Source organism: Vipera berus (assembly GCF_964194415.1).
Source record: "Vipera berus genome assembly, chromosome: 3".
NCBI lineage: Eukaryota > Metazoa > Chordata > Lepidosauria > Squamata > Viperidae > Vipera > Vipera berus.
In genome coordinates, this window is record NC_138204.1 from 43000274 (window position 1) to 43026191 (window position 25918).

Consider the following 25918-nt stretch of genomic DNA (forward strand, 5'->3'; position numbering starts at 1 on the left):
GGCGACATCCCCGCGAGGGCAGCTATCTCGGCTCACGGTTCTCTCGGGAGTGGGCGCGGCGGAGGCAATAGACTGCAAACGGCACTTGGACCGTCGTGGTCTAGAAAGTGTTGTGCGAGCTTAATTTAGTTGGCCTCTGGATGTAGTAGGTCAGGTCAGAGATGTTGGGCATTTGGAAAAAATGCAGGCACTCGGATTCAGAAGTAGAAATTGCTCTGGTTGGCACGGCCAGGCACAGAAGCAAAACAGCAGGCGAGGTTGCTGCCGTTTTGAGATCATCAGGCTTGAATGCCACCGAGTACTCTTCTAATCCGCAAACTTTATGGGAGAGATTAGCAATTCAATGTAGTAGGGCAGGGGTCTTCAAACCTGGCCCTTTTATGACTTGTGGACTTTAACTCCCAGAATTCCTCAGCCAGCTTTGCTGGCTGAGGAATTCTGGGAGTTGAAGTCCACAAGTCATAAAAGGGCCAAGTTTGAAGACCCCTGTAGTAGGGGGTCTCAAAATTTCCTACCAGGTTCTGTTGCTGTCCAATGGACTGAATGGCCTGAAGCAGCACTGGCGGAGTGATTTCTAGCAGCTCTTTTTCCCAAAGGTCCTGTCTTGACAAAAGTTGTGCCCATATTCATAATTTAATCTCTGCCTTCCTTTTTATCCAAAAGTCCCCTCCCAACCCCAAAGAAATACAACGAATACTAGTTTATTTTTTTGTTTGGAAATTTATTTTAGGACTGAACCTAGAATTGTTTTAATAATTTCTAAAAAGATAAATTGAGTTTTTATTATTTACTGTATAACCTAGTATCATAGCTTGCTCAACACACTTGAAGTAGTTGCTGCTTAATGATTATGGAATATGAATGGATAATAATTTATTAAAGTCATATGCTGCCAGACTCTGGGAAGCTTACAACACTAAAAGATAGACATTACCAAAAAAAATCAGTAAAACAAAGATAGCAATCACAATGAAGTGGGAGGGTCTGTTTCACCAAAGGCCTAGGAAGTCCGAAGTAATAAAGCACTGATTTATTTATTTATTTATTCATTCATTTATGCATGCTTTGTAACAATAAAACAAAAAATAGTGATCATGATAGATATCAAAGAAGAAAAAACAAAAAATGCTATAACAAAGTGAAAAAAAATATAACAAAAAGCATAATATATGTCAATAAATGGTCACAATTCTATACACACTTCTCTAATGCAAATATTATTCAAAATGTGTATATTTCTTATACATTCATAAACTTTTAACCTATTTTATTCTGTATAAATGTGTCCCATATTTCATTATACTTGTCCATACACAATCTTCAATAAGCAATTCATTCATAGGGGGCAATTGCAGCCAGGTTTTCAGTCCATTGAGTGAAAGGGAACATACATTTATCTTCCCAATGCTGCAATACCAATCTTTTGACCATAATAAGGGCATTGATAATCCATTTATCATTCAGTTGTCAAATTCCCTGTACTGGTATGTAGTTCAAGAGAATGTTATCTGAGAATTCTAACTTTTGTAGCAAAATCATACTGACCTAATCCATTACTTCCTAAGCATGTATGTCATTTAACTAACTCTGCTTCATATTTATTTTTCAGGAGTATATTATACATTCATTGCTTCTCATAGCATAACCATCAATGTTAGCATGATATTTGTTGCTAGTTCTTACTAGCTTGCTCAGAAGAAACTGCCAATTAAGAATAATATCTTGTCCTAGGAAAAAATAAAGGTGACATTTCATTGAACCAGAACAAGAATTTCAATAAATATAAAAAAGCAAGCAATTTATATGTAATATAAACATAAAAGGAAGGTAGTAAAATCACTTGTAAGCAAAGAATGAATGAATGAATGAACCTTTATTGTCAAAGTACAACCATGTATACATTGAGATTGGCTGAGCCTCCCCTTCGTGCCCCCATCCCCAACTTACAGTGACACAAACCCTCCATCTTATTACACCATGTGAGCTAATTGTACAACACACTGGCCTCGCAAGTCAATCATGCATAAAGTTTATAAAATTATTTCCCGTTCAAAAGCCTAACAGCCCATGGATAAAAGCTGTTCTTCAGCCTGTTGGTACGGCTGGCTACATTCCTATATCTCCTACCCGATGGTAGGAGAGTAAAGAGATACCGTCCAGGGTGTGAGTCATCCCTGAGAATTTTCCTCACTCTTCCAAGGCAGCGAGCCCTGGCGATGTCATCCAGTGGTGTCAGGGGACAGCCCACAATGTCTTGTGCTGTGCTCACCACCCTCTTGTAATGCTTTCCTATCCGCGGCTGTCAGACCAGCATACCAAACCACAATACAGTACGAGAGGATGCTCTCTATAGTAGACCGGTAAAAGAGGGTCATTAGCTATTGTTCTACCCTGTTCTTCCGCAAGACCCTGAGAAAGTGAAGTCTCTGTTGGGCCTTTCTGGCCACCTGGGTTGTATTAACTTTCCAGGTAAGATCTTCGCAGAGATAGACTCCCAGAAATTTAAAGGGGGAAACTCTCTCCACACAGTCCTCCCCAATGTAAAGTGGGGCAGATTCCTCCTTTTTCCTCCGGAAGTCTAGCACCATCTCTTTCGTCTTGCCGATGTTCAGGTGCAAGTTGTTACAACACCCATATGAATAATTTTTGTACCTCCCCCCTGTATGCTGTCTCATCCCCACCTGTAATAAGACCCACTACGGTAGTATCATCTGCGAACTTAACTATTGCAGTAGATGGGTCGGATGATACACAGTCATATGTGTACAATGAGTACAGGTAGGGGCTAAGCACGCAGCCCTGTGGCGAGCCGATGCAACGCTTCAGGGGGGTAGATAAAGCAGACCCGACCCTTACTGTTTGTAACCGGTCCCTGAGAAAGTTTTGAATCCAAACGCAGATGGAGGGGAAAAATTTCAAGTCAGTCAGCTTTTTGATGAGAGTGCTCGGCAAAATGGTGTTGAAAGCCGAGCTATAATCAACAAAAAGCATCCTGAGATAGCTTCGAGGTTTCTCAAGATGACTTGCTACAGAGTGTTAAGCAGTAGCTATGGCATCGTCTGTCGACCTGTTCCCCCTGTAGACAAATTGATGTTTATCAAAATCCAGTGGGAGGCATGTCCTGAGATGTTGGAGAACCAGTCTTTCGAAGCATTTCATGACTACAGACGTTAATGCAACAGGTCTGTAGTCATTCAGGCACTCAACTGCAGTTTTCTTTGGGACTGGGACAATGGTAGCTGCTTTCAAGCACGATGGTACACATGCCGTTTGCAAGGAGATGTTAAAAATCCTTGTCAGGACCCCTGCTAATTGGTTGGCACAATTCTTAACCACTATCCCTAGCACTCTATCTGGGCCTGCGACTTTGCTGGGATTCACAGCCTTCAATACAGTTCTCACTTGGTTTTCAAATAGGGTGAGTTGTTGAAAATCAGAAGGCCGGCCAGCAGAGGCTACGGGGTCTGGTCTTTTCACCTCGTAGCGAGCGAAGAAGATATTCAGCTCCTCTGCCAACGAGGCATCGGTGTTAACCATGCTCCTTGTACTGCCCTTGTGGTTGGTTAAGTGCTGCAGTCCCTGCCACACTTGCCTCGGATTGTTGTCTGCTAGGGGGTTCTCCACCTTGTGTTTATATTGCTGTTTCACCATCCTAATGCCTCTTCTGAGATTTGCCCTGGCTTCTCTGTATGTGTCCCTGTCCCCTACACAACTGACTTCACCTACTTTCTAACAGGTTGACAATGAAAAGCTAGAGAAGGTATAAACAAATTTTCCTAACAAGTTGCTGTACAATAGCCCATCCCCAAATTATATATGTGCTGTATCTTATTTTAAACCATCTGACTCACAGCCATATTCCTTTATACAAATAATGTATTTTCATCCTAAAGTAGTAATCTTATAACGAGATTATTATTTATTTATTTATTTATTTTTATTTTATTATATTATTATTATATTAGATTATTACCTGTAGCTATGAAGACAAAGTTTTCTTAGAGTGGGGAATCTTCATAATTAACAACACAATACTTCCTTTGGGCTTCATAGGTACAATTGCTGAAGTAATAGGGAGAACATAATTGAGAAGATAAACCAAATGAGTATAAGGTTTAAAAATACATTTAGATGCGTTGTTTGAAATAGGCAAATGAGAATTCCTGTGAATTAATGGATTAATGGCCTGTTCTTATTTTACCAATGCTAAACTCAAAATAGATATGCTGATGGGAAAGGCAAATACCTTTTCCTTACAAAATATCTGTATTTCATTGCATATATTCCATATTGATATTTGGTGGAATATTCATCTCAAATTCTTACTACCACTTCCTTCAGTATAAATAATGTAAACAGGTAAATGCTCACCGAGAGGGACTTCTAGTTTTGTGTCATAGCAACACAGCCAAGGGATGGCAGAACTCTGTACCCCACAGCTGATTTCGCCCTGCCAGGGGACCCTAAATGGGTGTAAAGTCGCCCCGGAGAGGCAACAGAAGCCCCCCCCCATCAATCACAGAATGACAGCGGTCAAACCATTTGATTCAGGGGAAGCTCTCTAACCTGGCAGGAGAAAGGCTAGCTGCACTCTAGTGACTAGCCCAAGCTACCGGCATCCAAAGTCCAAAAGTACCAACTAAGAACAACTGTGAACAGCGTGTTTGGAACTGGGTGAGAACATAGATCTTTTCTATTTTGAAACCAGTGGAACAGTTTGCCCCCAGAAATCATGGGCACTCAATTACTGGAGATTTTTTTAAAAGGCTACGACAGTCACCTCCAAGGTTCCTTCCAGCTCTATTCTATTCTATTCTATTCTATTCTATTCTATTCTATTCTATTCTATTCTATTCTATTCTATTCTATTCTATTCTATTCTATTCTATTCTATTATTCTATTCTATTCTAAACTGATTTCCTGCAAAAGATCCCCAAGAAGCAAAAAAATCCTCCAAAAGTGAGAAGGAAAGGGATTATAACCCCACTCTTCCATAGATGGAAGCAGCAAACTAATCTTTATGGGGGACAGAAATATATTGACATGGATTAATGTAAAGCTATAACCTGGATAAAACTGAAAACTATGGAAATTGTTAATATTTTTCATTTGAAAAAATATTGAGAAAAATACAAAAAAAGGTTTTTTCTTTTAAAAGTTGGAAAATAAATAGCTACTGACATCTAGTGGTGGATCAGAGTATAGAACTACAGCTGCACTGCCTCAGAAATTGGCAAGACTCCCAGAATTAGAACACAACTTGTTCCTTTGACCCTCAGTGAATCTTAGCTAAATAGAGAACAGTGGAAATAGAGGAAAGAAAATACACTGGGCTATCATTTGCAGAATGAGAAATACAATTGTTATAAAATCTGCTGACCTTCTCAGACTATAAATACTTACTGAGCTGTTGATATTTAAGTTCAAGAATTGTTTGCAGAAAAAGAAAAACCTTGACTTATTGACCACTTTTCTAGGGGGAAAATTACTGGATTGTTTTTAAGTGGTTGAACATTTTGGACTGTTCACAAAGATAAGAACTATATAAGACTACAGTGTTTGGAACTTAAGACTGCTTGGTTTGATGAAAATGGAGGTTGAATACATAACCAAAAGTGGTAGGAAACCACACTCAATATTCTATTTTAAAATCCCCAGTCTGGAATATTAGAGATCTGCAGGAGTAATTCTTCAAGACAAAACAAATATCTTCTAGGAGGAAATGCATGCTGTGTTGCAATTAATTCAAATGACAATTGTTTTAAATCATGATGAAATTAAAAATAATTTTGATGATATAAATTAGCACCTCCTTAATCTAAACTCATAATTAAAAATCAGAAAATGATGACAAAGAATGGACAAATAAATCAGACAATGGAACAAAAACCAGAGGAAAGTGACTCAAAGATGGAGGCTACAAATGAAGAAAATCACAGTTTAACACAGACAAAGAAAAATCTGCAAGATTTTGCCATAATATTGGAAAAGACATTTTATTTTTCAGGACTTCAAAACAAACCTGAGAATAAGAAAGAAGATTTGATAAAATGGATTATAGAGCTGTCAGGAGAACCACTAGAGTTTCGGAGACAAAACATGAAAAGAGAAATTGGGGGAGAAGGAAAGTGGAAGCTTCTTAACGGATATAAATGGGCAAAACTCCCCCTCAAAAGCCCCTTAACTTGTCTTTCCCATTTTTAACAATACTTATAAAAATACAGGAAGAATCCCCTAGCAAACTGAACACATTGATTTGGAAAGCTGTCTGATAAAAGAAGAAGGCAAGAGCTAGACGAGAGAGATGATTTAACCTACCAGATGGAGTACTGCATGACTAAACACTTGTTTGAATATGGTTAAAAGAATAGTTAAATCTTGGATATGAATGAGTTTTGTAGCAAGAGAAATGTGATTTATAAATAGTATAGTATCGCTTTATGATATGGGAAATGTAAAAATAATGGGATGAATTAAACAAATGAAATATTTTGGATACTTAAATGTAATCAAGTTGGAGAAAATTATAATTGATAAGAAATGTTCTGAATACTGAGGGGGAAATTAAGCTTAAATAAGAATAGGAGAAAACCAGACTCAAGAGAGATGATGTGACCTAACAGATGGAGTACTATATGATCAAATACTTGTTTGAATATGGTTAAAAGAATAGTTAAATTTCAGACATGAATGGGTTTTATAATAAGAGAGATGTGATTTATAAGTAGTATAGTATTTTTTTATGATATCGGAAATGTAAAATACTGGAATGATTTAAATGTATGAAATGTTTTAGATATTTAAATATAATCAATTTTGAGAAAATTATAATTGACAAGAAATATTTTGATTACTGTAGGAAAATTAAGCTTAAATAAGAATTCTGAAAACAGGATTTATAGTGATTTACATAAGATGACTTTTTGCAAACGCAGTTGTAAAATAAGCTGATTAGAAAAGATTCTACATATTGACGTTATTGTTATTCATATAAATATTAGAAAAAATTATATTCAACTTTATATGTAGTGAAAATACTAAGAACTATATTTACTCAATGTTGGTAAAAGGAGAATATTATTGAAAGAAGAGAGGATCAAGGAAAGGTATTTCTACTTAGTATGTTGATTATAAAATCATAGAAATTAACTATTATTGATTGTTGTTAAATATATGAACCCAAACAACACATTGGTTACCAAGTATTAAAAACTGTTATTGTAAAAAAAATCAATAAAATATATTAAATAAATAAATGCTCACCGCTTTTTCTTTTGCAAAAGGACAATCCATATCACACCACAAAAAATGAGGGAAAGTAACAGGATACTTCCCACAGAACCTAGTAAAACCAAACAAATATATTTTTCTTTGTTCAGTTATGATTTTCTCTAAAAGGAAAGGTTAAAGAAAGCACTGATTTTATTACAAACTAAGCTGAGTAATATATAAGGTAGAAAAGCAATAAAATTTTCTAACATTAAAATGCAATGAAAATGGTTCTATCCTAAGGTGCTTATGTAATGCACTGTAGAATCTATTCTATAAAATTCTGAATAATATTATTTAGGATCACAATGAAAAGTTATTTTTTTCTTTCTCTTTTGTCAAGTTGCTTCAACAACTTTGCTATTATCATATGCAGTGCAATACCTTCTTTTCCTTTCTCATTTTCTTTTAGCTCCATTATCACGATTACTCAGTATATTTGCTCATCTGACAAAGACAATTAAAGAACAGGGCAAACATTTGACTAGTAGCCACTGGCCTATCTTATCCAGTGTTTATGGAATGCAAGGTCCACAATGCTGTGCCTTTCTTCACTCAGTGGGAGGTTATAGAAATTACTTACCTAAACCTAGTGTAGCAAAATTGTAAGAGCCTAAAAGAAAGAAGCAAAACAAGAGTTACAATCTGCCAGTGAAATTACATTTACCAGCTCTTGAAAATATTTTTGACAGGCTCTCCAAACAATAAAAATTTAAATTCTCTCTTAAATCTTTAGAGCCTTATTTCCCACTTACTTTGTTTACTTGATGTACATGCTGGCACAGGGGCATCCCATCCTATCTGTTGCGCTTGAATAGGAGAGGTATCATTCCTGAGATAGCCATTTTCACACTCCAGAGTCACCTTAGCAGTAGTCTGAATCACGGTTTCGTTTTCTGCTTTCCTGCTAGCAGAAAGTGGCGGGAGGGTGCAGCCATCTACTGAAAATCAAAGTTGAAGAAAAGTTCTTAAAGACACTTTTTGCAGCAAGGAGCCACACTTGCCTTTACAACTCAATTTATAGGGGGGTTGCCAGAGATGCAGCAATATCATTCAAAGCAAAATATTTTTTATTGAAGTTTAAATAGGAATAATAGAAAATAGAAAAGTTAATTTATTTTCATCTTAATTTTTACCCACACTTTTACCCTCACTGACAATCTCCTGCCTTCACCTAAATGAGTTTGTTACCACCAATGACGCTAATGCAAATAGATTTTTGGGAGGATAAACACTACAATAACTTAACTGTAGCCTGGCCATCACAATTTTGAACAAGCCGGCCTGGCCTGATGGGGGATGTGTTGGGGTTTTTATTGTGGATTTTATATTATTGTATTGTTTTAGCTCGGGCTCTTATTTAATTCTTTTTTAATTTTTGTATTCTGTATTTTTATATGCGCCCTGTTCACCGCCCTGAGTCCTTCAGGAGAAGGGCGGTATACAAATATAATATAATAATAATAATAATTTTAGAGGAAGATAATTTGATTCTCATGCTATCAAAAATTATCTTGGGCAGGAAACAATTGTTTGTACAAGGTTGGGGGCTGCAGTTTTCAACTTAACGCCATATTTTTGAAGCAGGACTTGGATCCTAACTAATTATTGTATCACATTCATCATTCATTAACATGCTATGTTTGGGGCCTCATTCTGAGATATTTACAAATTACATTTAAAAATTCAATACATCTAAAAAGTATTGATTACATTCAAAGAATAATGTTGTATTCAAGCAGTAATAGCCTGTGGCCTATGAGATAAAATAGTTAATACTTATAAGGCTAAAAAAAAGCAGAAATTGACAGATGCTTTTATTCCTTGTACTGATCCAAAAACTCCAGGGAATGAATTACAGTCTTCACACTGACTTGGTTATTAAGTATGTGTATAATTTGTTTAGATGTAATTGATACATAATTTCATATTTTATAATGTCCCTTATTTGAAAATATGCCATCACATATAGAAAAAGGTGAATCTTCGCGATAGAAACCCTGTATCCTTCTGCTGTTGCTGTTATAATTGTACTGTATTTTTTTTAATCCCATTTATATCCCGCCCTTCTCCGAAGACTCAGGGCGGCTTACAATCTAAGCACAAATCAATGTGCTTAGCAGTAGCCTTCATTCTATGTATATGCCTGCTTATTAGGGCTTTCGCCCCCCCCCCCAGCGGCATTATTACAAAGTCAGCTTAATTGCCCCCAACAATCTGGGTCCTCATTTTACCTACCTCGGAAGGATGGAAGGCTGAGTCAACCTTGAGCCTGGTGGGATGCGAACCTGCACTAATTGCAGGCAGCTGGTGTTACTTAAGGAGGCATTAGCCCACTGCTCCACCAAGGCCATCCAGCATCACTTTGGATAGTGAGATGGGCAACATATAAATTTAATAAATAAATAATCATTAGCATTCCTTACCAGAAACCAGGCCATAAGAAATATTGAGAAATACAATAATATAGAAATATCATAAATCATTAAAGAATCCTGCCCTTCAATTGGAAGCCAGGAAACGCACCTTCTCCACTGCAATTTCTGACCTCTGGAAAAGCATCTTTCTGGAGATCTCTTTGGTTCCCATCATTTAATGGTTCCAGAAATCTTTGAATAGTTGGCTCTCCTCCAAGGCCTGGGGTTAAGGTGGTTGCTAAGTCCTTGGTAGTTGTTTTGTTGATTTTTGAATGTATTGTGCTTTTTATGAATGATCCAGTTACTTTTTCTATTTGATTGTTCCCATCCTTGGTCACCTGGGAGTCACTTTGATTGATAGCCTCCATATCTTAAAAAAACAAAACAAAATGAAGAAATTAAACATTCAAAACCACCAGTGGCGTAGCGTGGGTTGTCAGCACCCGGGGCAAGGCAAGTAATTTGCACACACACCCTCCACCGTGGGCGGCGACCCGGCGGCTCGGATCGGATTCGCACAGCCAGCACTGCAGTGAGAGAGAGTGAGTGAGCCAGACAGCTGCGAGTGCGAGCGCGCCCCCCCCAGATGTTGCGCCCGGTGCGGCCGGCCCCCCCTGCACCCCCCACGCTACACCACTGAAAACCACTATGATTTTTTTTTTAATGGCTTGGTAACAAATTGTGTGATCGGTTTCCCTAAAACAAAAAGAAATCATTTGCATGGTTTCCGCACAGCAAAAGAAATACAAGTAGTCCTCAACTTATGGATCATAATTTCTGTTGCTAAGGAATGCAGTTATGTTATGTCACACCCAACTTTATGACTTTTTTGTCATGGTTGTTAAGTGAAATGCTGCAGTTGTTAAGTGACTCACACAGCCATAAAATGAATTTGGCTTCTCTCATTGACTTTGCTTGTTGGAAGCTGGCTGGCCAGGTCACAAATGGCAATCACATGACCCTGAGATGCTGCAACCATTGTAAATACATGTTGGTTGCCAAGTATTTGAATTTTGACCCTGGGGATGCTGTGATAGTCATAAATGCGAGAAACAGTTATAACTCTCTTTTTTCAGTGTTATTGTAAATTCAAATGGTTGCTAAACAAATTGTTGTAAGTGAAGGACCACCTTAGTGTCAAGGTGATTAACAAAAGAAAATAGCACTAGTAATAGCACTTAGACTTATATACCACTCCATAGTGCTTTACCGCCCTCTCTTAAGTGCTTTACAGAGTCAGCATATTGCCCCCAACAATCTGGGTCCTCATTTTACTGACCTCAGAAGGATGGAAGGCTGAGTCAACCTTGAGCCAGTCAGAATCAAACTGCTGAACTGCAGGCAGCCAGCAGGCAGCAGAAGTAGCCTGCAGTGCTGCATTCTAAACACTGCACCATCACAGCTCATTAATGAGCTCAAAAATGCTCATTAGTTTATAAAAGAATGTTTGTATAAAACACCACTTCTAACTTTGCTCTTCTGGAAAAAACAAAAGTTCAGTGGGACAACACAGGCCTTGCTTGCATATTGTCACAGTGCATTTTCAAGAGACAGAGTGACAAAGCTCTTGATTCCTTGGCAGTGCAGCTCTTACTGTAGGAGGCACCCCACATCCTTGGCACCAGATGTCACTTAACACTACTGAGGTACAACAAGTTTAACAACTAGCTCTCACATACATTCTCCACTTTTACACTGAGGGACAGGTTGATCCCATGTTCCAGAAGTCTGGCAGTAAATGGTTGGTGTTCCAATAAGAAAGAACCCTGGATCACAATGATAAGTCACAGAGGAGCCATAGGGGAAATTTTCCAAAGTAACATTGTCTTGTTTGCCATGGGCGATACTTTGTGGTGCAAGGCAACCTACAAAAAGAAGTGATGCAACTGTATTACCACAATGTCAATTTACCTCTCAAATTCCACCCAAATTATTACATTCAGATTGGCTGTCATACACCTATCAGACCTTCAATAAATAATGCTATGAAAGTCGTTAGCATGACAGTATGCACAGTCCAATTATAGTACTTTTTTTCATCTGGCTTCAAGCAGCCATCCCTGGCAAGCCACCCCAGTCCCTGTGAAAGGCAGCAGAGAAGACTGAGCCACTGATTTGAAAATACAAGCAATAAAGGACCTTGGCATCTGGGGGCTTCACTCCACTTCACAGAGTTTTTGCTGTTCCAAATACATGTAACACTGTAGTTTCCAATGCTGGAATAGCCGGCATCACAAATATAGATTACTGATTTCCCATATGTGTAGTCTTCACCAACATGCTTCCCATGGATGATTTTCGGGGGTGGGGGACAATGCATAACTACAAAAGATCGAAGAATGGTAAGTATCTTCATTCTAGATCTGCCAAAAGCTGTAATTGATCAAACATCATCCCACCAAGAAAATAGCTGTTGTGACAGATGTTATGCATGTATTCTCCAGAAACAAACTTTGGTAATTCTGCCCATGGTAGTCACCCTTTGGAATAGACTGAGAATGACAATGCATTCTTACTTGAGAGCTATCTTTTTCTCAAATCAGACCCAGAGAGTTGCCTTCCAACAACCCCAGAATTGAATTCCATAATTCAAAATGGTTTCAAATGTGTGCTTGAAATACAATAAATTGAAGGAAAAGACTGGTATGTGCAATACAAAGTAATGAGATTCCATGTTAGCCCAAACAGTACACATTGCAGTTTTTATTACCTTCACAGGATGGCACAGGAAGGCTCCATGTTCCAGAAGGTCCACAGGAAATAGATGCCTTTCCAACAAGCAAATAGCCTGGATCACAAGAATAGGTTACAGCCATTTCAGAAGTAAACATTTGCAAAGCCAAACCATCATGTTTTCCATTGGCTATGCTTGGAGGGAATGGACACTGTGATTCTAAATGAAAAAAAAGGAAGTCAGAGGACAGTGTTCAGAATTCCATTTTGGTGTGATACTTAGTAGAAATTTGCAATTAAAGGCCATTTACTACAAGTTGACCTCTTCATTTTTCTAAGGGCACAAGACACCTTGTGTGATCTCCTCTGCTCTCAATTTTTTTCATTATTGCAGAGCTCAATACAGTAGGTTAGATATGACTTAAGCCATGTTTGTTGACTAGAGTGGTTCACCTATAACATTAAGCCACAGAACCTCATCACAGAACCTCAACTGTTTCTGAGTTCACTAATACACAAAGTCAGAACAAACCAACCACATTTTGGACATAGTGCAATTAGGAAACCCTGGCAATATCTCATTTAGAGTAAGTTAGTGATGCTCATGATTGAGTAGATTCTTTAACCTGTATATTGCATATCCAAATTCAATCCCAAGGCCTCTGTTTATGCTATGAAGCTTTATGTTACCAGCAGCAATTAATTAAAAAAATTACTTTCACAATGAGGGGCAGGAAAGGTCCATGTGCCAGAGTCTGTGCAATGAATGATAGCATCTCCAATTAGAGTATAGCCAAAGTTGCATGTATATTTCACACACATTCCTCTTTTGAATACCATTACTTCCTGGTTGCTGTGAACCCCATTCTGGATATCTGGAGGTGACTTGCATTCAATCTCTGAAAAGGTATAAAAGGTATTGATTTTCAAAGAGTAAAAGCAGTCAAGGAAAGAAATAGGGAAACCTAAAGAAATTTTCCCAATGCTAATCCTTTAGATAAATATATGATTTCCTCTTCCACTCAGCACATTGCGTCATGCTCGCTATTATCTTTATCTTTTCCTAGAAGTTTTCATAGTTTAGGATTGATGAGTATTAAATTGTCCTGTCCCCTTTTACCTCCTCTGACTAGTGGTGAAATTGATCATCACAAGCATAAAAGTAAAAGGTGTTTATGGAGACCCCATTAATTGCTATATGTTCAGTAATGGGCCAAGTAGCTTAAGTAGCTTTAAATTTGTAAGGGCTGAAAATTCCAGCCACAATCCTTCCATTCTTAATCTGAGGAGATGGACACTGTGTCACTGAAAAATAAAACATATATCAGAAACACATAAGGAGAAAAAATTGGAATCACTCTGCAGAGGGGACAGCCTGATTGATTCAGTTTATGTACCTGAGGAATAGAGGTAACTAGTTTGTCCATAGATTTTCTGATAAACATTATAGCTCAATTAGCATTTGGGGCTATGCTGTAATATGACTTGCTTGCAGCTTGATATAATGTTGCCTAAGGGTGGAGTACTCTTTTATGTAGGTTTCACTATCTTCAATATGATTTGCATCACTTTATCTGTCTCTAAAGTTTCTGATTTAGAATATCAACATTCATAAACCTTTTCTTACAAATATCCTAGACTAGATCTGCATTTTGAGTGCTGCTTACTCTGGCAATAAGGAAGGTCACCGTTCCATGCTACTGTTTTACCGAACAATGCACAGCTTCTGGAAGACTTTCCAATCAGCCTATACCTGTAGCAAGACAAAAGAAACAGCATATAATCATTGTATTTTTTCTATAAGAATGCAGGCTTTAGATGGTTGGAATCAAATGGACATTCTACAGCCCTTTGTCTAATTCAAAATGAGTTGCTTAGAATTGTCTCAGTTCCGAGGTGATCCTCAGGTCTGAATAAAATGCAGGGATAAATATGACTAAGCATCTTGTAAAGTCTTTTAGTATTCATTCATCCCATGCTTTTTATTCATGTGGTGTCAGTAGATATTTATATGCATTCATGTGTAGACAGACAGCATATGTGTTATGTGTAGAGACAGATTGCTAGATAGCAAAATAGCAGCGTGCAGGAGACATTAGTTTTCATGACTGTTGAGTCTTATTTTGGCAAAAGTCTTATATATTTATAATCATACAATAGAAGGAGAAATTTCCTACTGGTTTTTTTCTAGAGAAAATATATCAGAAGGAGGAATGTGTTCAACTCTGCTGTTCAATGATACAATCTGTGAACCTGACAGTGGTCCTTCCTTTTCATTCTGCTTAGTCTAATTTTTGCTTATGTTTTTTTTTTTTTAGCAAACTTAGATTGAAAGAGAAAGATGCAAAAGATGCAATAGCAGGCTAAAGCCTCCCAACCTGGCCAGGACAGGCTTCCCTGGATGTTGGCTTAGACAACCAGAGCTAGCTCTAGTTGTTTTTAAAGAAAGGATGCAGAGAAGCATGAGGAGGACGCAGGAGACCCCATGCTAGGAGTGGATGGGCAAGAGGAGGAGAGGTCAGGAACATTGGAAGGGCTGGTGGGGTAGTAACTGAACAAGGGCCTGGCTGAAGAGCAAAGAGAAGTGACACAGCTGCAGAGGTACGGGGTGAAGAAGAGGCATAATTGTACCTGGTTAGAGGAGACAAGGAGGAATTGTCTCCCTGGCATATCCCAGGGCACATAGAGCCAAGCAGAGGAAGGCAGATGGAAATTAGGTGAAGCTAACTCATGAGTGTAAGATCCATGAATCAAGGAAAGCTGGACGTGGTCAAACAAGAGATGACAAGACTAAACATCGACATCTTAGGTATCAGCGAACTAAAATGGACAGGAATGGGTGAATTTAATTCAGATGACCATCAGGTATACTACTGCGGACAAGAATCCCTCAGAAGAAATGGAGTAGCCTTCATAGTCAATAAAAAAGTAGGAAAAGCAATACTGGGATACAATCCTCAAAATGACAGAATGATCTCAGTTCGAATCCAAGGCAAACCATTCAATATCACAGTAGTCCAAGTCTATGCCCCAACCACCGGTGCTGAAGAGTATGAAATTGACCGGTTCTATGAAGCCCTACAGCACCTTATAGAACTAACACCCAAAAATGATGTCCTTATCGTCATGGGGGATTGGAATGCTAAAGTAGGAAGCCAAAAGATAACTGGAATAACAGGCAAGTTTGGCCTTGGAGTACAAAATGAAGCAGGGCACAGGGTGATAGAATTTTGTCAAGAGAATACGATGGTCATAGCAAACACTCTTTTCCAACAACCCAAGAGACGGCTTTACACATGGACATCACCAGACGGACAACACAGAAATCAGATTGACTATATGCTCTGCAGCCAAAGATGGAGAAGCTCTATACAGTCAGTAAAAACAAGACCAGGAGCTGACTGTGGCTCAGACCATGAGCTTCTTGTTGCAAAGTTTAGGCTTAAATTAAAGAAAGTAGGGAAAAGCGCTAGGCCAGTCAGGTATGAATTAAATCATATCCCTGCTCAATATACAGTAGAGGTGACAAATAGATTTAAGCAATTAGATCTGATAGACAGAGTGCCTGAAGAACTATGGACAGAGGTTCGCAACATTGTACAACAGGTAGTAACCAAAACCATCCCAAAGAAAAAGAAATGCAAGAAAGCAAAATGGCTGTCAGAGGAAGCTTTGCAAATAGCTGAGGAAAGGAGGGAAGCGAAAGGCAAGGGAGAAAAAGAAAGATATGCCCAATTAAATGCAGAATTCCAAAGAATAGCTAGAAGAGATAAGAATGCCTTCTTAAATGAACAGTGCAAAGAAATAGAAGAAAACAATAGAATAGGGAGGACCAGAGATCTTTTCAAGAAAATTGGAGAGATGAAAGGAACGTTTCATGCAAAAATGGGCATGATAAAGGACCAAAATGGCAGGGACCTAACAGAGGCAGAAGAGATTAAGAAGAGATGGCAAAATTACACAGAAGAACTATACAAGAATGAGCTTAACGTCCCTGACAATCGCAATGAGGTGGTCACTGACCTCGAGCCAGACATCCTAGAATGTGAAGTGAAGTGGGCCTTAGAAAAGCTGAGCAACAACAAAGCTAGTGGAGGTGACAGTATTCCAGCTGAGCTATTCAAAATCTTAAAAGACGATGCAGTAAAAGTGCTACACTCAATTTGCCAGCAAATTTGGAAAACTCAACAGTGGCCACAGGATTGGAAAAGATCAGTTTACATTCCAATTCCAAAGAAAGGCAGTGCCAAAGAATGTTCAAACTATCTCACCATAGCACTCATTTCACATGCTAGTAAAGTTATGCTTAAAATTCTACAAGCTAGACTCCAGCAGTATGTGGATCGAGAACTACCAGAAGTACAGGCAGGATTTCGAAGAGGCAGAGGAACTAGAGATCAAATTGCCAACATACGCTGGATCATGGAGAAAGCTAGAGAGTTCCAGAAAAACATCTACTTCTGCTTCATTGACTATGCTAAAGCCTTTGATTGTGTGGATCATAACAAACTGTGGCAAGTCCTTAAAGAGATGGGCATACCAGACCATCTTATTTGTCTCTTGAGAAACCTATATGCGGGCCAAGAAGCAACAGTGAGAACTGGACACGGAACCACTGATTGGTTCAAAATTGGGAAAGGAGTCCGGCAAGGCTGTATACTGTCACCTTGCCTATTTAACTTATATGCAGAGCACATCATGAGAAAGGCAGGGCTAGATGAATCAAAAGTTGGAATTAAGATTGCCGGAAGAAACATCAACAACCTAAGATATGCAGATGATACCACTCTAATGGCAGAAAGTGAAGAGGAACTAAAGAGCCTCTTGTTCCGAGTGAAGGAGAGTGCAAAACTTGGGTTGAAACTAAACATTAAGAAAACCAAGATCATGGCATCTGGCCCTCTCAATTCCTGGCAAATAGATGGGGAAGAAATGGAGGTAGTGACAGATTTTATTCTCCTGGGCTCCAAGATCACTGCAGATGGGGACTGTAGCCAAGAAATTAAAAGACGCTTGCTCCTTGGGAGGAAAGCCATGGCAAATCTAGACAGCACACTAAAAAGCAGAGACATCACCCTGTCAACAAAAGTGCGTATAGTCAAGGCTATGGTCTTCCCAGTTGCAATGTATGGCAGTGAAAGCTGGACCATAAGAAAGGCTGAGCGCCAAAGAATTGAAGCCTTTGAACTCTGGTGCTGGAGAAGACTCCTGTGAGTCCCTTGGACTGCAAGGCGATCAAACCGGTCAGTCCTAGAGGAGATCAACCCTAACTGCTCTTTAGAAGGCCAGATCCTGAAGCTAAAACTCAAATACTTTGGCCACCTAATGAGAAGGAAGGACTCACTGGAGAAGAGCCTAATGCTGGGAAAGATTGAGGGCAATAGAAGAAGGGGACGACAGAGAATGAGGTGGCTGGATGGAGTCACTGAAGCAGTAGGCGTGAGCTTAAATGGACTCCAGAAGATGGTAGAGGACAGGAAGGCCTGGAGGAACGTTGTCCATAGGGTCGCGATGGGTCGGACACGACTTCGCAACTAACAACAACTCATGAGGAGGGCACCTCATCTCTCCTAATGAGTTGCTCCAGCTGGATACCTGGAACAAGGTGGTATTGGAGACAACCATTCACTTCCCTGCCGTGTATGTGCTCTAACTTCGTGTTTCCTGATTCTGGACCTGTGCCTTGTTTCCTGACCTCGTGTTTGGACTTTGGATTTCATGCCTGGCTTTTGGACTTGGGATACCATGCCTGGACTTGAGGCTTGAGACTGGACTTTAGGTGTGGATTTGTGGACTTACGCCTTGACTTCAGACTTTGTATTTCATGGTTAAACTTTGTGGACTCTGATTTATTGGGCCTTGGTGGAGGGCCATTTGCTGACAAGCCTCTGCTAGCGGCACCTGGAGAACAACAGTGGGGGCTTGTAGTGTTTCAATAAAATGTTAAAAACTCCTTGGCATGTGCGTGCATGCTTCTTCCTCATTGAGGTACAGGCCCTGCCCAATGTCTGGTGAGGAAAATGAAATTTCCTACACCCCACCCAGAAGAGTTCTCATTAGACAATTTCAGGTTACACTATTCGAAGGAGGAAGAAACAGGAAAAATCTCACCACTGGAAATTGTGCTGGATTCCTTGAAACTTACCCTTCCTCACATTGATAATTTACAGTGGAACCAAAGTGAAAATCTCCTGTTACAAGCAATCTGCCACCCTCTGGTTCTCCGGGATGTCCACATGATTTTCCTAGTAGAAAACGCAGAGATTCTACTTTTCCATGTTATGTTTTGGGTAACACAAAATATATAAAACTGATTCAAGGTTTCTGTCTGTATTTAGCAACCAATAAATACACTCCCAAGGGTTAAAATTTTGATGCACTCTGAAAGGCCATTCCATCCTATCTTATAGTTTGATCAGAGTAAAGGAAGACTCATTTTGACAGAATTCATGAATTTTTGACCAAATCTGATTCCTAATGCATATCATTGTGGTTTTCAGTTCAGGATTCCTAACATAACCAGGATGACATACGTATTTCACAATTGAACCCAGAAGAAACAACTTAAATTTTTATTATTCATCTGCAATCTCTGCCCAATCTAACTGAATGGGAAGGTCACAGATGCCTCCAAAACAAAGAAACAAACAAATTTTAAATAGTTATTATTAATATTATTAATACTATTAGCATTATCACTGAACATACTATTGCCATGTTCAATTTGATAGATAGGGAAACTTCGATTATTCCTAATTCTACCTGATTACCTATGCTAATTTTCTATAACTTTCTCAATTTTAATTACAGAGCACTATTAATTAGAGAACAGTCAACCAAAGATAAAAAGAGTAGAATTTTTTATGTTCTTCCGTACCAAAAATAGTTAACAAGGTGCATATATTTTGAAAACCTAAACACTTTAGAAAGGGGGAAAGAATATCTTTCTCTTACATCAATTACACTGCAGGGTTTAAAAATACCAATAATTGATGGCATTTCCTATTTAGTTTTATACTAGTTTTATAATTTAGTTTTATATTAACCTTTCATCAAGAATGTAGAACTCAAAATCATGATTCTCCTTGATTTATAAATCCAGAATTTCTTTATCATAATTTGTATTGGGTCTGAACGCAAAATTCTGATATAATCTTGTTTTTGGTGCATTGCGCATTTATCCCAAATATGTACAGGAGAATGAGTAAAACAGACCAGGAATGGTTATTTTTCACAGTCTGCAAGATTGGTAGGCTTATTCATCAGACCCCATCTTGAAAAATTCAAGGCTTATTAATAATTGAGTACATGTGCTTTTATTGTTTCATTTTTTTAAAAAAAACCCTAAATGTGCGATTTTCAAAAGCTAAATTCACATTAATATCACATCAGCCCCAATAAAAGATGTCCACACTATTCATAGCTCTCTGCAACTATTCCCACATGAACACTAGAGATGGGGAGAGCAGCACCATGAGTCCCCCCAAAAGGAATAGCCCACAAAAGGGATTTTGTCAGCAGTTTTTACTTTTCCAGACCCCTTCAGTGAAGCTTGAAATCACCAGTTATAAAATGTTAGCCTCTACCCTAAATATTGCTTGTTCTGACACCACAGCAGCTTTTGTAGCAAGTTAAGGATTTCTTTTGAAACATTTCATTCAGTAGTGGAAACCCATGTGAAGAGTGATCCTCTGTTTCAGGATCTCATTCCTTCAAGAGCTTACAGGGGAAAAAAATGTTGTGGTCACCTCTTCGAAATCCTGCCTGTATTTCTGGTAGTTCTCGATCCTCATACTGCTGGAGTCTAGCTTGTAGAATTTTAAGCATAACTTTACTAGCATGTGAAGTAAGTGCAATGGTACGATAGTTTGAACATTCTTTGGCATTGCCTTTCTTTGGAATTGGAATGTAAACTGCCCTTTTCCAATCCTGTGGCCACTGTTGTGTTTTCCAAATTTGCCTGCAAATTGAGTGTAGCACTTTTACTGCATCGTCTTTTAAGATTTTGAATAGCTCAGCTGGAATACTGTCCTCTCCACTAGCTTTGTTGTTGCTCAGCTTTCCTAAGGCCCACTTCACTTCAAATTCTAGGATGTCTGGCTTGAGGTCAGTGACCACCAAATCATGGTTATCTGGGATGTTAAGCTCATTCTTGTATAGTTCTTCTGTGTAGTTTTGCCACTTCTTAATCTCTTCTGCCTCTGTTAGGTCCCTGCCATTTTGTTCCTTTATCATGCCCACCTTTGCATGAAACGTTCCCTTCATATCTCCGCTAATAGGCTATTTATTTATTTTATTTTATTTATTTAATTTAATTTGTATACCGCCCTTCTCCCGAAGGACTCAGGGTGGTGAACAGGGCAATAAATACCAAAATACCAAAATACAAAAATTAAAAACAGATTAAACCATGGTGCCCAAATACATTAAATAAATTACTTAAAAACAATAATTAAAACCCAAACCCATCAGACTAGGTGACTTTAATTTCTAAAACTATTTATAGTGCTTCAGATTATATGTAATTTTCCCAGGCAGGAAGAAACAAACCAAATCTGTGATTTTTCCAAAGTTAAATTCACACATCAGTCCCAATAAAATATTCCAAAACTATTCACAGCTCACTGCAACTATTTTCAGGTGAACACTAGAGATCCCCCCAAAAGGAATGGCCACTAGGAAAGGGTTTTTTTCCTCAGGAGTTAATACCTTTTCAATATTTCTTCAGTGAACCCTCAAATCAATAGTTAGAAAATTCTGGACTTTAACTAAATTTTGCTAGAACTGATGCTTCAGCAGGTTTTAAAGCAGCCTTCAGATAAGAATTTCTTTAGAAACATTTCATTCAGTAATGAAGTGGGAATCCACCTGAAGAGTGATCCTGTTTCTGGATTTCATTCCTTTAAGAGCTTACAGAAAAAAATGTTGTGGTCACAAAAGGTACCTTCACAGTTAGGGGCAGGAGAAGACCATCTGCCAGCGTTTGTGCAATGAAGAGTTGCCTCTCCAATCAGATCATAGCCAGGATTGCAAGTGTATTTCACAAGCATTCCACTGGGAAATACTCCTGTTTCCTGGTTGCTGCGAATCCCATTTTGAATGTCTGGGGGTGGTGGGCATTGCCTCCCTAAACAAAGAAGAGAGAAGATTGGGAAGAAAATCAAATTAAGAATATACTCTGGGATGATACATCAGGGGGAAAAGTAAGATACTAGTTGTTCTCTAGGCCCAACTGCAAGCAACATAGTTTCCACTGACTGAGAATGAAGGAAAGTGGAATGTGCAATGTATTGGTTTTGTCTTGCTAAAGGAATATCACGTGGGTTAATTGCTGGAATGTTGCTTAAGCAGGGAAGCTGGCTAACAGCTCCCAACTCCTCAGACAACCCGTCTCCAGCGCCACCATTGGCTTCCTCTAGGGTGGCAATAGGTTGTTTTAAACCTATTGGCCGCCACCTAGAGGCCAGGGTATAAATTGCTGCATTCGCAGCCCTGTTTCTCAGTTCAGTTCCTGCAAGCAGATAAACAATGATCTTTGCTGAACTCACTCGCCTCGTCTCGTCATTGAAGCAACAAACCCAGTATCTAGCAGAATGCACAGTCAAAAAAGAACAGACGTTTAATATTGTTCAAAAAATAGAAAATCCAGATCCATCCTTACCAGATTCACAGGCAGGAATGGGGGGATTCCATGTACCATCCATTTGGCAATGGATCACTCTGGAGCCAACCATATTGTGCCCTCCAATGCACTCAAAGCTAACTTTCTGTTTATATTTGTAGATGCTGGAAACTCCAGCCACAATCCTTCCATTCTTGATCTGAGGAGATGGACAATATGTCACTAAAAAATGAAACATATATCAGAAGCACATTAGGAGAAGAACTGGAATCGCTCTGTAAAAGTGTCAGGCCTGATTAGTTCAGTTTGGGTAGCTAAGGAATAAAGGTAATTAATTTGTCAGTGTGAGGTACCCAAGGAAATGTTTGAAGAAATCACCTTAAATGTTTCTGGTTAGCAGCTGATGGTCCTTGCTTGAGAAGGAACACAAGAACCAAGGACTGGAGCAGGAAAACTCACCTCCACAATATGCATGGCCACTCCATTCTCCGTTTATCCCATCCTTAGATGTACAGTAAATAGAGGCATTTCCAATAAGGGGGTAGCCTTTATCACAGGTATAGGTTACAGCTGTCCCATAGTAGAAATCTTTCAAATACATTCCACTGTGCTTGCCATGGGGAATATTTGGTGGTGATGAACACAAGATAGCTAGAAAAAGGTAAAGGTTGTGTAATAAAAATAAATGAACTTCATTTTCCTTATCAGAGAGTGGATATAAAGCCTGGAACATTTATAATATTCATGACTCTAATGTAATATGTTGTTAAAAGAATCGCCAAAGGTAAAACACATGGTATTTGAAGCATCATTATCTGCTGTGGCAGTTGCAGATATAAAGAACTACCATGGAGTCAGTAATTTGCCCTTTTTAAGGCTTTTAGAAGCAATTGCATATTAGGTGTCTTAGTACTCTTCTTTTAAAAACAGTGTATACTATCTCTGACATGTAATTTTTCACATTGTTTCTCTGATGTTGTTTCAAGGACATACAGAAAATTTAAAAAAAAAAAAAAAGAAGTCAGACCATTTTCACCCAGCTGAAACTTTGGTAAGCTTGGACTAGAAAAAAATACACCTAAAGGACAAATATGATAAGAAAGTTTTATTTGGGGAAAATCAATATGGAGAAAAAATCATTGTTGAAATTAAATACTGATAGTTATCAAAACTGAAAACTAATAAAGGTTACAATAGAAGACAAAATTTGTAGGTTGGCATTGAATTTTGGGATCTGAGGTTGATGGTTTTGTTGCAGATGTTTCATTAGTAAACTACATAACATCATCAGTTCTAAGTAAAAAAAAATTCATCATGACCTTGGCTTTAGGCATGTTTGATTGGCTGATGTCATTTAACAAGAGTGTTGTGTCATAAGCATTTTCTCTTTTTTTGGATATCTGAATTGAACTTTAATTGATGTTGTTGGGATGTTGACATGCAAATAGCAGAAATTACTGCCTGGAGGAAATGAATATTTGGGTTTTGTTGAATTCTGATTATTTTCCGTTTGACACTGAAGATCACATTTGCACTACAGTTGGATCACAGTCTGGTCAGTTCTCGGTCTCCTCCCTACTGCAGCCCTCAAATTCATTCCTCTGGCAGCAATGGGAAGATATTAAAAATGGATGGTCCCCATGTGACCAAGGCACCTACTGTTCACAGCCAGGGACATCTACTCCTATGGCACTTTAGATGAACCATTGTTACCAAAATAACCTATGTTATTTTCTTTGAGAGTATGACACTAAAAGAGCATAAAAAAGAGAGGTGGGAAGTGGTACATTTGGAACATTCAAGATTTTGCTGGACTTCCAGATTCCCATCAGATCCAGATATGCTTGGGAATGGCATTAGATAATGGGACCTGTTTTTGAACAATATACAATATAGAGATCCACAGGCTTCCCAACACTATGCTGGAGGCTCTGAAATGTTCCAATTTTTCTGTGGACAATGGATCTCTTAGTGCCCATTAGTGCAGTATGTAAAAGTATCAATTAATATAAGATTTGATTAATACACTCATCCATCAATCAAAAAGCCATATGTTTTAAGTCATATCTCTCTTTTCCCAGACTCCAGGGAATATCACAAAGATATGATAAACTGCTACAAAATAAAAAAAAATGGATTCAGGCAAATAATGTGACTTTTAGATGTAATTGCAAAAGTATGTTCAATTCTTTAGCATTTCAAGATTAATTATTGCAACACAATTGTGTTCATGCTGCACTGAAAATGATAAAATGAAGCTGCCACAAATTTTCTAGTTACCGGTAATAACAATATTATACTGCTCAAAAAAATAAAGGGAACACTTAAACAACACAATGTACTGTATTTAATAGTAGGATCCCTTATTTTCTCTTCCCTTTATTTTTTTGAGCAGTATATATATGTATGTATGTATGTGTGTATGTGTATGTGTGTGTGTGTGTGTGTGTGTGTGTGTGTGTGTGTACAAGAGCATATTGTACCTTGAATTGCACTTTGCTTGCACTGCTATGCTCTAATATCAGACTCCTCAATTTGAATGGAGTCTGCACATGAGACATTAATGATAGGTTGGACCCCATTTTTATAGTGATATCACCAACTCTGATGAACACGCTTCATATCCACAACTAAAGCTTTTATTCTGAACTTTGGCATTCTCCAGATTAATAGCATTTTAGCTTTCCAAATTTCCAGACATGCTCATTCATTGCAGTACATGATATCAGACATGATTTTGAAAAGAGGTCACATTTGAATCATTATTTAGCTAAATAAATATGATTGTATGCTCTACTTACGCTGACATTCTGGAAGGCTGCCAGTCCATTTTACTTTTTTTTCATGCAAGACACATTGTATGGAAGACTGTCCAATCAAAACGTACCTGCATTAAAACAGATAATACTATGGAATGGCCACTTATTTTTCCTGGGTTCAATTTCCTTTCAGCCATTGCCAGAAATGCCAGTGGAAAAGAATAGAAGAATTACAACTCAGCAACTCCTAGAAGACTATGTGCTAAAAGCCCTGGATATATAAATACTGGGGTGAAAATCTATTACCGGTACTTACAAAGAACAAACAATGAATGTGCATAATGAAGAATTGTTACAGGAAAGCATATCTCTTGCAGTCTTCACTTATAATATTCTGCCTTTCAAACCCAATTATATATTTTCTCAATTACCCTATCTTGTTTGGAGAAGCAATCTAGGCATCTCAATCTAAAATATCGACACATAAATATAGGGAGTCCTTGACTGACAACCACAACTGAGCCCAAAATTTCTGTTGAAAAGCGAGACAGTTATTAAGTGAGTTTTACTCCATTTTACTACAATAACAACAATAAAGTTGGAAGGGACGTTGGATGAACACCTTGGAGGTCATCTAGTCCAACTCCCGCTCAGGCAGAAAACCATATACCATTTCAGACAAATGGTTGTTTTAAAAAAAATTAATTTTTTTTAAGTTTTAAAAAACTTCCAGTATTGGAGCATTCACAACTTCTGGAGGCAGGGTGTTCCACTGATTAATTGTTCTAAGTGTCAGGAAATTTTTCCTTAGTTCTAGGTTGCTTCTCTCCTTGACTAGTTTCCATCCGTTGCTTCTTGTCCTGTCTTCAGGTGCTTTGGAGAATAGCTTGACTCCCTCTTCTTTGTGGCAGCCCCTGAGATATTGGAACACTGCTATCATGTCACCCCTCATCCTTCTCTTCATTAAACTACACATACCCAATTCCAGCAACCGTTCCCTATATGTTCTAGCCTCCAGTCCCCTAATCATCTTTGTTGCTCTTCTCTGTACTCTTTCGAGAGTCTCAACATCTTTTTTACATCGTGGTGACCAAATGGATGCAGTATTCCAAGTGTGGCCTTACCAAGGCACTGTAAAGTGGTATTAACACTTCACGTGATCTTGATTCTATCCCTC

At 38.4% G+C, this 25918-nt stretch overlaps 1 protein-coding gene across 3 annotated transcripts; it reads right to left on the reverse strand.

The window, feature by feature from the left end:
* Positions 1-720: 720 nt before the first annotated feature.
* Positions 721-25913, reverse strand: LOC308665404 (complement receptor type 2-like). 3 transcript variants are annotated; one of them, XM_081323404.1, is made up of 17 exons: positions 25866-25913; positions 24784-24869; positions 22442-22633; positions 22022-22204; positions 21305-21487; positions 18506-18605; positions 14028-14113; positions 13077-13259; positions 12398-12580; positions 11827-12009; positions 11367-11552; positions 9797-10057; positions 8026-8211; positions 7854-7883; positions 7265-7343; positions 3974-4062; positions 721-1727 (listed from the first exon to the last, which is right to left on the reverse strand). In XM_081323404.1, the coding sequence occupies exons 3-16, from the start codon at positions 22581-22583 to the stop codon at positions 3999-4001; spliced, it is 2049 nt and encodes a 682-aa protein (XP_081179530.1). In that variant the 5' UTR covers positions 22584-22633; positions 24784-24869; positions 25866-25913; the 3' UTR covers positions 721-1727; positions 3974-3998. The 3 variants fall into 3 exon arrangements, with proteins under 3 accessions (XP_081179530.1, XP_081179531.1, XP_081179532.1); XM_081323405.1 differs by lacking the exon at positions 25866-25913 and having other exon boundaries at positions 8026-8208; positions 24784-25538; XM_081323406.1 differs by lacking the exons at positions 24784-24869; positions 25866-25913 and having other exon boundaries at positions 22022-22181; positions 22442-22584.
* Positions 25914-25918: the final 5 nt, after the last annotated feature.